Genomic DNA, 12,925 nt, shown 5'->3' with positions numbered 1-12,925 from the left:
CAGTGCCAACTGAATACTACTGGCAGAAATGAAAAAAATTCTGGCCCAGGTCAAGATCTGACCGGAAAGCGAATTATCAGTGCATAATTTCAATAGCAGGTGATTTTAGATTTAATTTTGCGGTCTGAGAAAGCAATCTATACAGGGTTCATACAGACATTTGAAAGTGAAATTAAATACTTTTTCAAGCACATAAATTGTAATTTAAGGACCTACATTTTATAATTAATTATTGTAATAGCCTATAGAAGAAAAAAAACTCCCCCCAAAATGTATGCAAAAAAGTATGCATTACCACTTTAAGAATGCATCTATACCTAATGATATTAAGCATAGATTTTCACCTTATTTTTAAAATGTCAGAGTAATGTGAGCATTGCCTGACTAAATAGACAGCATGCTCCCAACTCAAACACACTAATAAAGTCTGTCCATGTGGCATCTAGTCAGTCTCACCATCTGAGATGAAGGGTTACTGTATCATGTTTTAAAACGAGAAAGCGACCAAAAACCGGTTTCCCTTTGTAATGGAACGCTTTGTATGGAGAATCAAGCCAAAATCCATTGTCTTGCTCATAATAACCGCAAGTGCAATAGACTATATTTACATTTGAGTCAATTAGCAGACGCTCTTATCCAGAGTGACTTAAGATAGCTAGGTGTGTGTGTGGGGGGGGGGGGTTAAGTGTTGGTTACATTTTTTATTTCAATTTTTTTCTGGGGGGGTGGTCAAGGTGAGGAAGAGGATTATTTAAAATACTGTTTGAAGGTAGGGTTTCAGATGTTTTTGGAAGATGGGCAGGGACTCTGCTGTCCTAGCTTCCGGGGGAAGCTGGTTCCACCATTGGGGTGCCAGGATAGAGAAGAGCTTGGACTGGGCTCAGCGGGAACTGCCCTACCGTGGGGGTGGGATGGCCAAAAGACCTGAGGTGGCAGAACGGAGTGCTCGGATTGGGGTGTAGGGTTTGAGCATAGCCTGAAGGTAGGGAGGGGCAGTTCCTCTTGCTGTTCTGTAGGTAAGCAGCATGGTCTTGTAGTGGCTGCGAGCTTTGACTGGAAGCCAGTGGAGTGTGCAGAGGAGCGGTGTGACATGAGAGAAATTGGGAAGGTTGAAAACCAGGCGGGCAGAAGCATTCGGGATAAGTTGCAGGTGTTTGATGGCACAAGCGGGGAGTAGTTCAGTGTCATTCACATAGTAATGACAGGAGAGATCATGTGAGAATATGGAGACAAGTGACTTGGTGACTAGAGAGAAAAGGGCCTAGAACCAAGCCCTGAGGGGACACCACTCGTGAGAGTACGTAGTTCAGACACAGATCCTCTCCACGTCACCAGGTAGGATGCAATACAAGAATGTGCAGAGCCTAAGATGCCCAGCCCTGAGAGGGTGGAGAGGAGAATCTGATGGTTCACGGTGTCGAAGGCAGTGGATAGATCTAGGAGGATGAGAACAGAGGAGAGTCAGCCAGCTTTGGCAGTGTGGAGAGCCTCTGTGACACAGAAGAGCAGTCTCGGTTGAGTTACCCGTCTTTAAGCCTGACTGGTTAGGGTCAAGAAGATCGTTCTGAGAGAGATAAAGTTGACCAGAGACAGCACCCTTAAAGAAAGGAATGAAGAGACACAGGTCTATAGTTTGACGTCAGATGAGTCGAGGGGAGCAATTCGGGCCATTTTGACATCAGAGGGGATGCAGCCAGTGGTCAGGGATGAGTTGAGGGATGTGAGAAGTTCTCCAGAGATGGTCTGGAGAAGGCATGTCGGGCGGGCGGGCAGACCTCACTAGTCACAGGATGTCATCTGGAGAGAGAGGAGAGAAAGAGGTCAAGGCGTAGGGTAGTTCTGTGTAAGAGACCAGTGGAGTCAATAGGCTGAGTGAATGAGTAGCGGATGTCAACCTTTTTTTCAAAGTGGTTGACAAAGTCGTCCGCAGAGAGGGAGGTGGATGGGGTTGAGGATTAAGGAGGGAGGAGAAGGCGGAAAAGAGTTTCCTAGGCTTAGAGGCAGGTTGAAATGCAGAGTGGTAGAAAGTGGCTTTAGCTGCGGATACTGAGAAGGTATAGAGGTAGTGAAAGGATGATAGGTCCTCCGGAAGTTTAGTTTCCCTCCCAGCTGCCCGCAGCCCTGTTCTATAAGCTCGTAATGAGTCACGGAGCAGGAGAGGAGGGCTGACCCGGCCGGGAGGAAAGGGGACAGTGCAAGTCATAGAATGCGGAAATGGAGGAGAGTAGGGTCGAAGAGGCAGAATCAGGAGACAGGAGGGAGAAGGATTTAGCAGAAGGGAGAGATGATAGAAGAGGAGAGAGTAGGAGAGAGAGCAAATATTGCGACGGCACATGACCATCTGGGTAGGGGCTGAGTGGTTAAGGTTGGAGGAAAGTGAGACAGTAAACTAAACAAAGTAGTGATCAGATACCTGGAGGGGGGTTGAGGTGAGATTAGTAGGCTAGCAGCCTCTAGTAAAGATGAGGTCAAGTGTATTGCATGCCTTGTGAGTTGGAGGGGAATGGGAAGGTGTGAGGTCAAGAGGCAAGGAGGGGAAAGAGAGTTGGAAAGAAATGAATCGAAGGCAGACGTTGAGAGGTTGAAGTCATCAACTACGAAGTGCAGTGAGCCATCGTCAGGAACTGAGCTTATCAAGGTGTCAAGCTCATTGAGGAACTATCCAAGGGCACCTGGTGGATGATAGATGACAATGCTAAGCTTGAGTGGACAAGTGACAGTATGGAATTCAAAGGAGGAGATAGACAGGTGAGAGAGGGAGAAAACAGAAAATCTCCACTTAGGAGAAATGAGTAGACCTGTGCCACCACCGCAACGACCAGATGTTCTCGGACTATGAGAGAAAACATAGTCATATGAAGAAAGAGCAGCTGGAGTAGCAGTGTTCTCTGGGTGATCCATGTCTCCGTCAGGGCCAAAAATTCAAGGGACTGAAAGGCAGCAGTTCCAAACGCTGCCAGATCCCCGGAATTCCACAGGGGTTGTGTGCGCAGAGTACACTAAATTAGAGGGGTTGCAGCCAAGGGATGGGGTGCGTCTGTAAAGCCTACAGGGAGAGGTGCAAACAGGTATAGAAACCATAGTTGACAAAGCTACAAAAGAGCAAAATGAGAATCTGTAAATAACTAGGTAAGATAATCAAGTGAGAGAGTGGTGTGGAGCCTTCCTCTCACTACGAAGAACAACTCGGCGGAACTGTCTTTGTTTCGGCGACGGTCTTAGTTTTGCGACAAAACCGCCACTGACACAACCACAGCTTACAGCTGCCACTGAGAAACCAGAGAGATTCAAATTAACTTTATTATCCCACCAAGGGGAAATTCATTTGGTCATGTGCAGTACATAAAACATGAAAACACAGAAACTACACAAAATAATTCATTCAAAGTGCTATAGCTACACATTTAAAGTGAAAGATGCTGTATACTCGAGGGACCAACAGACTATTTATTATACAGCCTAATGGCTGTTGGAATAAGAGTCCCCATATCTACCTCTGTTTAAATTATCTTTTGAAGAAGTCTCTTTCCCCTTGTCCGGCTGCTGCTGTGACTGAATTTTTTAGTGAGGGGGATGAGTACTGTCCTGTAAAATGCTTTCAAGTTTTAGGAGGATCTATTTCGATTACCAGGTACTTATGTGGTCACTCTATCGACTGATTCCACATTGATCTTCATAGGGGGTAGTTGAGGTTTGTTCCTTCTGAAATCAATTTCCATCTCTTTTTTTTCTTGATGTTTATTTCCAAAAAGTTATCTGCACACCACTAGACGAATTTTAACATTTCTCTTATTTTGGGTAAATCAGCGACTTCTTCCATAAGTCTGGATTATCCCACTGTTCAGTGACAGCTGTAACAGCTTCTGGAACGGTAATGCGAGCTGGTCTGCGCATGCCTGAAGTGCCTTGCTGTTGATGCCGTCTGGACCATATGATTTTCGTGGGTTGACACGTTGAAAGTATTGCTTGATGTCATTAACAGAAATCTGTATATCAACAGCTGGTATGCTGTCCAAGGCCACTTTCTGCTGCGATGTAAAATCACAAAAAGTCAAACCTACAATAGAAACTTAAAATAATTTGCAAAAGCAAGATCATTTGACAGTCATCCAATGTCTCTTTGGTTTGTAGCCTGTGATGGTTTGTAGCTCTTGCCCTTTCTTACTGTGCTTGAAAAGGTCTAGTGCTTTGCACTCCTTAAAAGTTGCCTCTGAATATTTTTCCTTTCCTCTTTACTGCCACCTGATTTAAAACACTTTTTTTTCTGGTTGAAGAGCTCTTTTAATTCCTGAGTTACCCACGGTTTATTAATATCGGGAGAAATTGACTTCCTTTTTGGGAATAATGAGATCCTCACCGAAACCGATGTACTCAGAGACGGTATCCGCTGCCTCTTCCAGGTCATCGGCGCTGTCCATCAGAGCTGCTAAATCAGTGGACTCAAAACAGTCATGGAGGGCTTCAGTCCAGCTTTTAATCTCCACCTTTTTAGACTTTTCTCATTGCAAACGTGCTTTGTAGACTGGGATGAGCTGAACCATGTTATGATCCGAACCCCCAAGATTGGGTAGTGCCTTGGAAAAATACACACCTGGGATGTTAGCAAAACAGAGGTTCAGACAGGCTTCATTTCGGGTAGGACATTTAACATATTGCTGATATGATGGTAAGTGTTCAGATAGATTGCACATGTTAACGTCTCCCAGGATCAGCTTTACTGCTTCAGGTGACTGTCTCAGCCTGGGAATCAAGTCGGCAGCTATTTGGGTGTCAGCGTGGGCTACGTAAACAAATAATCAGACCTGATTTATTTCCCATGGCAGGTAGTATGGCCGTAGGTTAAGAGCAAGGAGTTCAATGTCTTTATTACAGACCTTGTGCTTAGTTGTAATATGGGCAGGATTGCAATATTTCTCATTGATGATTGCACAAACTCCACCACCATCTCTTACCAGAGTTGATGTTTCGGTCCATTCTAATAAATGTGGAGCCATGCAGCTCCACAACGGAGTCGGGATCCTGTTCCGTAAGCCAGGTCTCAGATAGACAGATCAAGCAGGATTGTCAGTACTCTGAGAGGTATTGGGTACAAGCCCGTATGTAGTTCATCAGTCTTATTCCTTATGCTTTGTACATTGCCATGCATAATAGATGGAAGAGGTGTTCTGAAGGGCTGTTTTTTAATCCGATTCCAAATTCCTCCTCTACTGCCACGCTTCCTTAGTTTACAAGCCTTTCCTTGGGAACACGTTGATTGTATTAATGGTGGTTGTGGCTTGCTGGGTCCATTGAGGGTTAGGTCGACAGCTTGTTTGGTGTGTTTCACAAACAAACGTACTGCTATTTGCCTCATTATTAATTATCCAATTTAATACAACTAAAAACTTGGTTGCTTGAGGTAGATCACAACTTAAAACAAACAGAAGAGACGAGCACAAATGACCATGTCGCTGCAAGAACAAATGCCACTTTCCATATATAGTTCCTGACAGGCGCTCCTAACTAACACTAATTGCTAATTGACTAGCAGAGGTGGAGAGCACGCCTCCCTGTACTAATTGCTGATTGCCTAAAAGAGGTGAATCCACTCCCCCTCCAATACAGCCACTGATTACTGGAGATATCAGGAGTCCTCTAGCAATAGAATGAAGCATGGAGCCTGAGAAGCTGGTTATATACACTCAGAAAATAGATTAAACCGTTCCCCCTCCAATACAGTGATTACCAAAACAAGTAACAAATTGCCCTGCCCCTTGATCCTGGTGGATGTGTCAGCAACTGTCTGCAAATTACCAAGTAGGAAGACAGGCAGCACTTAAAGTAGATGGCCCTAGCTATCAAAAAGACAGTACTAGACCACAACAGATAAAGACAAACAAATTATACTTATCACTCCTGGAGATATCTAGCTACAGAATGAAGCGCAATACCCTTCAATTGAAATGTCAGGAAATGAAAGCGGCTACGTATCTCATAAAATGTTATCATAAATTAAATCACGGATAATTATATTGGACTTCTAAATTTGCTACCATAACTTCAATGACTTTTCAAGGATCAAACCGCCTGCTACCACCATCAAGCTGTACCGGAGCGCCAAGTCTGGGACTAAAAGCCTCCTGAACAGCATCTACCGCCAAGCCTTAAGACTACTGAACAGTTACTCAAATTGCTACCCTGACTATTTGCATTGATCCTCTTTTTATTTGCACTGACTCTATGCTGGCCTCTACCCACACATACTACACTGACATTCCAACATACATTTACGTCATTTAGCAGACACTCTTATCCAGAGCGACTTATAGAAGCAATTAGGGTTAAGTGCCTTGCTTAAGGGCACATTGACAGATTTTTCACTAATTTGACTCAGGGATTCAAACTAACAACCTTTCAGTTACCGGCACAACGCTCTTAACCGCTAGTTTACATATACACACATGCACACACACACACACTACATACGCTCACACACAAAACACACACACATGCATATTGATGCCACTCACACACACTCACACATAGACACATTTAAAAAACTTTCACACTCTTCACAAATGCTGCTGCTACTCTGTTTATTATCTATCCTGATTACCTAGTCACTTTTTCCACTACCTACATGTACATACTGTATTACCTCAACTACCTCGTGCCTCTGCACATTGACTCAGTATCAGTACTCCTTGTACAGTATATAGTCTCGTTATTGTTATTTTATTGGGTTACTATTTCCTTTAACATTTTTAGCAACTTTTCCATACTTTTTAACTCTGCATTGTTGGGAAAGGGCTCATAAGTAAGCATTTCACGGTAAAGCCTACACCTGTTTTATTCAGGGAATGTGACAAATTAAATTTGTATTTCATTTTCAAGGTAGGCTACTCCATGATGACTGAATTGTGCATTGCAAATATTCAACCAAGACTATTTCTGCGCGCTATTTCTGCCCGACAGATTATCTATAGACTATATGTGTGCTGCGCGCGTGATAAATAATTGACATAACGAACAAACAGCTTCTGGAATCTGTTTTTTTAATAAATTATGTAGCCTGGATTATTTTTCACTGTCCCAAGCGGGTTTCCAAAACCTCCCCTGCATGTTGAGCCCTGACACACACAGACATGGGCATTCCTGTGCCGTTGTTGCCTCTTCAGAAAGTTGGTTTATTTTTGGTCAATTGCATATTACTTTTTGAATAAATCATGATGCTAAAAAAAAGCTAATTGGGAACCAAAAAGGAATGTGACCAGGTAATTTTTTTTAAATTGGACCAAATCAAATCAAAATTTGTGTTGCACTGCCAAGTCAAATGGTCGCAAATGCAACTGTTTTGGTCACAGTATCGAACCCAGGTGTAGACTAACAGTGAAATGTTTCTTATGGGTCATTTTCCAACAATGTAGGGATAAAGATAAGCTATGTTCTCATGAGGCAATATTTGTTTGTGTGTATACAGGAGTCTGTTTACATGCAACATATAGAACCACTGCCCCCAGACACACACACACACACACACACACACACACACACACAAACGTCTTAGATTCTAAGCTAACTCTCCGGATGACCGTGACCTCTCTTTCTCTCTGTGAAGACGCTAACGGGATGTCCCATTTTGAACGCTCAGAGAAGGGGGGACGACAAGGTCACTGGAGGAGAAGGCAGCATCACTGGAATGGACCGGATCACTTCCACAATGACAACAGGTGAGAATCAGTAGCTATCCTACAGCATGAAAATTGTAAAAAGACTAAACATAACATAGTATACTAGGTGTGCTATATTTAAGCAATAAGGAACGAGGGGGCGTGGTATATGGCCAATATACCATGGCTAAGGGCTGTTCTTATGCATGACGCAACGCGTGCTTGGATACAGTCCTTAGCTGTGGTATGTTGGCCATATACCTCTAACCCCTGAGGTGCTTTATTGCTATTATAAACTGGTTACCAATGTAATTCGAGCAGTAAAAATACATGTTTTGTCATACCTGTGGTATATGGTCTGATATACCACGGCTGTCAACCAATCAGCATTCAGGGCTCGAACCACCCACTTGATAATCATGAATATAAAGCTCCAGGGTGAAATGATTTACAAAAAGCCTGAGTGCATTTTGTAAATTACATATTTTGCCCATTTACGCCTAGTCAATGAGGCAAATATAATTATCTGACTTCCTCTCTTTCTCCCCCTCCCACTCCAAGGGGTCCAGTGTTCCAGCAGTATGATGGTTATGCTGGCCCTGTGGGGTTCAGGGTAGACCCCCGGCCTTTTCCTCCTGTAGGGAGACACAATGGACACACGGGGGCGCTGGACGAGCTCACACTCAAACATATGGCCCAGGACTGCAGCTCAGTGAAAAACCAGCTGCTTACACTCAAGAGTTTATTACAGGTAACACACTCCCTCAAAGGCTCGAATGTAGGCCTCGGGAACTCAATGTAATTCCAATCTAATCACTCTGTTGAGTTGAGCTATGACTAAGCAAGTGGAAATCATATCTTGTAACTGTTGTCAGCTCCTTTTACAATTAAATAGATTTAGCGTCCAATAAAATGTAACTTTAGTAGAATAACTATTATGTCAAGGTAATTGTTTTTAATAACCTGCCCAGTGACTGCGGTTGAAAATTAGCCGGCTGGCTAAAACCGGCACTTTTACTGAAATGTTGATTAATGTGCACTGTCCCTGTAAAAATAAAATTAACTCAAAACTCAAGGTTTGAGTTTACATTTCGCTAGATGGAGGCTGCTGATGTTTTATCAAGCAGTAGCTTTATAGGAGTTTATCACACATCCAGGTGAGAGAAGGCTTCTGAAGTTGAAAGGCAGTAGAAATCTGCATTTCTGCCACAGTGACCCTCTATGTCTACTTGTGAGGATGTAGCAGAGATACACACTGAATCTCTCCCACATCTCCTTAGATGGAGAGATTTCTGGAGGAGAGAACTGGTTTGATATTATGTAATCATAGAAAATAGATGCTGGCTTTACTGTGCTTTACTGAGAATGTTACATGTCTCATGCCCATGGCTTGCGAGTGAGTGACTGTGGCACATGGTTTTATTCTATGTGTCACTCATCTCTTCTTACCTCTTATTACGACCCTCCTCCTCCCTTGTGGGTTACCTGTGGTACCTAATCACTTAATAGATCTGTCGGTATCAGATGAAACATTCCATTTAACAGAGAGAAATACACACACACACACACACACACACACAGTGTGTGATGTGATGTGTGAGACATTTAATCAGTAGTGTACAGCCTCAGACTGTACAGCGTCTCATGTCTGGCCCTGTAGGACCCCAATATCTACCTTAGTGTCAGGCTGGTTGATATTGGCTTTGGCCTCACAGCCCTCAACAGATTACATTCCTCCAAAACAAGTCAACTGTGCCCCAAGATTATCTCTAACATGACATGACAAACGCATATCGACACTCAGTTCACTTTCTGTGATGGTAATTGTATTTGCTTGTCAAAGCTGAGATGCTGTTCATTATCTCCAAAAAGGTACATCTTTGATAGGGACCAAAGTGATAAATGTGAGTTATCTGTACCCATGTTTGATTCATGTTCATTTGATATTTGACCTCTGACTGTTTAAGAAGTGCTGTTGCTGCTGGTAATAGTCATCTAATTGAGAAAGTCTGTTTGTTTTCTTTAATTAACAGGGTAGTTAGGCCTTGAGCACCAAACAGTTTGTTGGCCCGCCCATTAGTTGTTCTCTTCTCAATTGTTTCTTTGGAGCTGTGATGTTGTGCTCTGGGCAGCAGCTGTAAAATGCATCTCTACTTTAATCATAATTGATCTATCTGAGCTACAAGCAACAGGCTGTATCGGTGCACCGAGCTGACTATAGGCTAGCTAGAGCGTCCAAAAGCAGACAATTACAGTTTTTTGGGGACACATTGAACATGTCCCTCTGCTTGAGAAAAGTTATTATTATGTCTACCAAACTGCTTCTAGGCCCATATCAGCCATTCTACAGAATAATCTACAGAAGAAGCTCCCAACTATGTATCAATTAGTAGTATCATTATAATAACATATAAAATACAATATACCTACATCTAGTCCTCCTTTCTGCCCAGCATAGTACAGTTCAGAATACTGAATCTTATGTTATGTGTTTTTTCTGTGTTTGTAGATGGAGGACGGTGGCCCAGAGGAGGGCGGTGAAGAGGATAACAGCATGACCCTACAGGTAAGACACCACCTGGAAAACACAATTTCGGACTTTGAGCCAAAACAAGTAGCATTGTTAGACTAGAAATTAACCACTGTGTGTGTTTCAGTTGGAGGAGCTAATGAAGGAGGTGTGGAAGCTCAGGGAGGAACTGAGGAATAAGGAGAGGACAATCGCTCAGCTCACACAACAGCAACAGCAGCTACAGCAACAGGGGGTGAGTCTCCAGGAGGGGTCAGCGAGAGAACGGCAGTCATTCTCTGCCAGTGCACTACAGCTGCTTAGTGCAACATTGGGTTATGTGGGAGTTGTGGTTTTGCTCATACCAGACACCTACATATGTGGGAATGGTAACCTCAGTTCTGTTAGCTTTTACCTGGATCCATCAGTGTTGTAACGTTTATTAGTGTTCAGGGGCTAGTGGTCTTGTTAGGCAAAAAAACAAACTTTCCACTGACATTATTCAAATTGCCCATGTACAGTAATACCAAATGTATGGAAGCCCTGAAGACCAAGGCAAAAAAAATACAATAAAAATGTAGACTCATTTGAACAACCTGCTATCTCGTCCAAATTACATAGTTTTCTCGTTTGAATGACTTATTATGTCAAATTAGGCCTAATTTGTTATGCAGCTTGTCAGTCAGTGTAATGGTTGCTGCAGCCATTCATTCACTGATTCCACCCATTGATATTATTATTCATTGACAGTTCTTTGATAGCCTAAAGCAGGGCTGCTTTTTAATGCCAGAGCATGTAAGTGGACGAGTGTGGAGGGAGGAGCAGAGCGTAATTCGAGAAGATTTGGAAAATGGTGTCGGCCTTCTCTCCTGCACCTATTTTGCTCTGGTATTGCTCAGCCACAAGCTTTGGGCATGCTTTTCTTAGCATTTTTTGTTTCCTTTTTCGCTATCACTTTTAATTAGGCCTATTCGGTTGTAATTATTTAGCCTACCCCACCCACAGTAGCCTATATCTAGTTTATATTCTACTTTCTAACATTAGGATATGTTGTTTCTATTTTGAAGGACTTCAAATATATTAACGCATGTTTCAGGTAGGCAATACATAGGCTGCTATAAAATGTAGAAACACCATAATATAATAATAATATATTTAATGAAGCTAAAATTTCATAGATAAATCTTAAATAATAAAGGCCAGAATCAGTTTATTTTCATAAAAGGGAATAAATAATCTCAAACTGCAATGGTCAAATGATTTGCACACAGAAGCAAGCGCAACCAAGCTTCAGATGTGCATTGAGTATGGGAAATGCGCTCTACAAATTAAATATTTATCATGACACAAGGCCAGACCCAGATGCAGACTCAGGAGGCAGATGGTTAGAGTCTTACAATGTGTATTAATCCAAAAGGGGTAGGCAAGAGAATGGTCGTGGACAGGCAAAAGGTAAAAACCAGATCAGAGTCCAGGAGGTACAGAGTGGCAGACAGGCTCGTGGTCAAGGCAGGCAGAATGGTCAGGCAGGCGGGTACAGAGTCCAGAAACAGGCAAGGGTCAAAACCGGGAGGACTAGAAAAAGGAGAATAGCAAAAAGCAGGAGAACATGAAAAATGCTGGTTGACTTGGAAACATACAAGACGAACTAGCACAGAGAGACAGGAAACACAGGGATAAATACATTGTGGAAAATAAGCGACACCTGGAGGGGGTGGAGACAATCATAGGGACAGGTGAAACAGATCAGTGCGTGACAGTATTATTATTATTATTGTTATTATTATTATAAAGGCAGAAAATACACATGTGAAAGCTTAATTACATAAAGGAATATTAGTGTAAATCTAGCCATAATATAAACAAGTGAAAGGAGAATTGAATATATACTGAACAAAAATATAAACGCAACATGTAAAGTGTTGGTCCCATGTTTCATGAGCTGAAATAAAAGATCCCAGAAATGTTCCATACGCACAAAAAGCTTCTTTCTCTCAAATGTTGTGCACAAATTTGTTTACATCCCTGTTAGTGAGCATTTTTCCTTTGCCAAGATAATCCATCCACTTGACAGGTGTGGCATATCAAGAAGCTGATTAAACAGCATGATTATTACACAGGTGCACCTTGTGCTGGGGACAATAAAAAGCTACTCTAAAATGTGCAGTTTTGTCACACAACACAATGCAACAGATGTATCAAGTTTTGAGGGAGTGTGCAATTGTCATGCTGACTGCAGGAATGTCCCTCAGAGCTGTTGCCTGAGAATCATGTCATGAGCTGCCTCCAACATCATTTTAGAGAATTTGTCAGTACGTCCAGCCGGCCTTACAACCGCAGACCACTTGTAACCACGGCAGCCAAGGACCTCCACATTCGGCTTTTTCACCTGCAGGGTCATCTGAGACCAGTCACCCGGACAGCTGATGAAACTGAGGAGTATTTCTGTCTGTACTAAATCCCTTTTGTGGGGAAAAACTCACTTTGATTGGCTGCGTCTCTGCCCAGTCATGTGAAATCCATAAATGAAGGCCTAATTTATTTATTTAAATTGACTAATTTCCTTATATGAACTGTAACTCAGTAAAATCATAGAAATTATTTCATGTTGAGTTTATATTTTTGTTCTGCGTATTTCCAAAACCTGAAATTGAAAAACATGAAGCCACCGCCGAGTGTGGATTCTATTTCCACAAAATGTTATTGTGCCATTTATTTTTTGCGATTGGAGAAAGAAAGCAAGTTGGTGGACAATACAGTGCAATAA

The 12,925-nt window shown here is 42.5% G+C and overlaps 1 protein-coding gene across 2 annotated transcripts in view; it reads left to right on the top strand.

Annotated features, from left to right (window-relative positions):
* Window positions 1–12,925, top strand: part of LOC115153262 (uncharacterized) — a 42,438-nt gene that overhangs the window by 5,242 nt on the left and 24,271 nt on the right. For both annotated transcript variants that reach the window (XM_029698515.1, XM_029698514.1), the window contains exons 2-5: window positions 7,598–7,709; window positions 8,211–8,400; window positions 10,159–10,215; window positions 10,307–10,414. In XM_029698515.1, coding sequence (XP_029554375.1) covers window positions 7,609–7,709; window positions 8,211–8,400; window positions 10,159–10,215; window positions 10,307–10,414 — 456 coding nt within the window. In that variant the 5' untranslated portion in view covers window positions 7,598–7,608. The remainder of the gene's footprint in view (window positions 1–7,597; window positions 7,710–8,210; window positions 8,401–10,158; window positions 10,216–10,306; window positions 10,415–12,925) is intronic.

The sequence above is a fragment of the Salmo trutta genome, chromosome 18, assembly GCF_901001165.1.
Source record: "Salmo trutta chromosome 18, fSalTru1.1, whole genome shotgun sequence".
Classification (NCBI taxonomy): Eukaryota; Metazoa; Chordata; class Actinopteri; order Salmoniformes; family Salmonidae; genus Salmo; species Salmo trutta.
The sequence above is the reverse complement of the archived record's forward strand: the minus strand, read 5'-3'. Positions and strand labels throughout refer to the sequence as shown.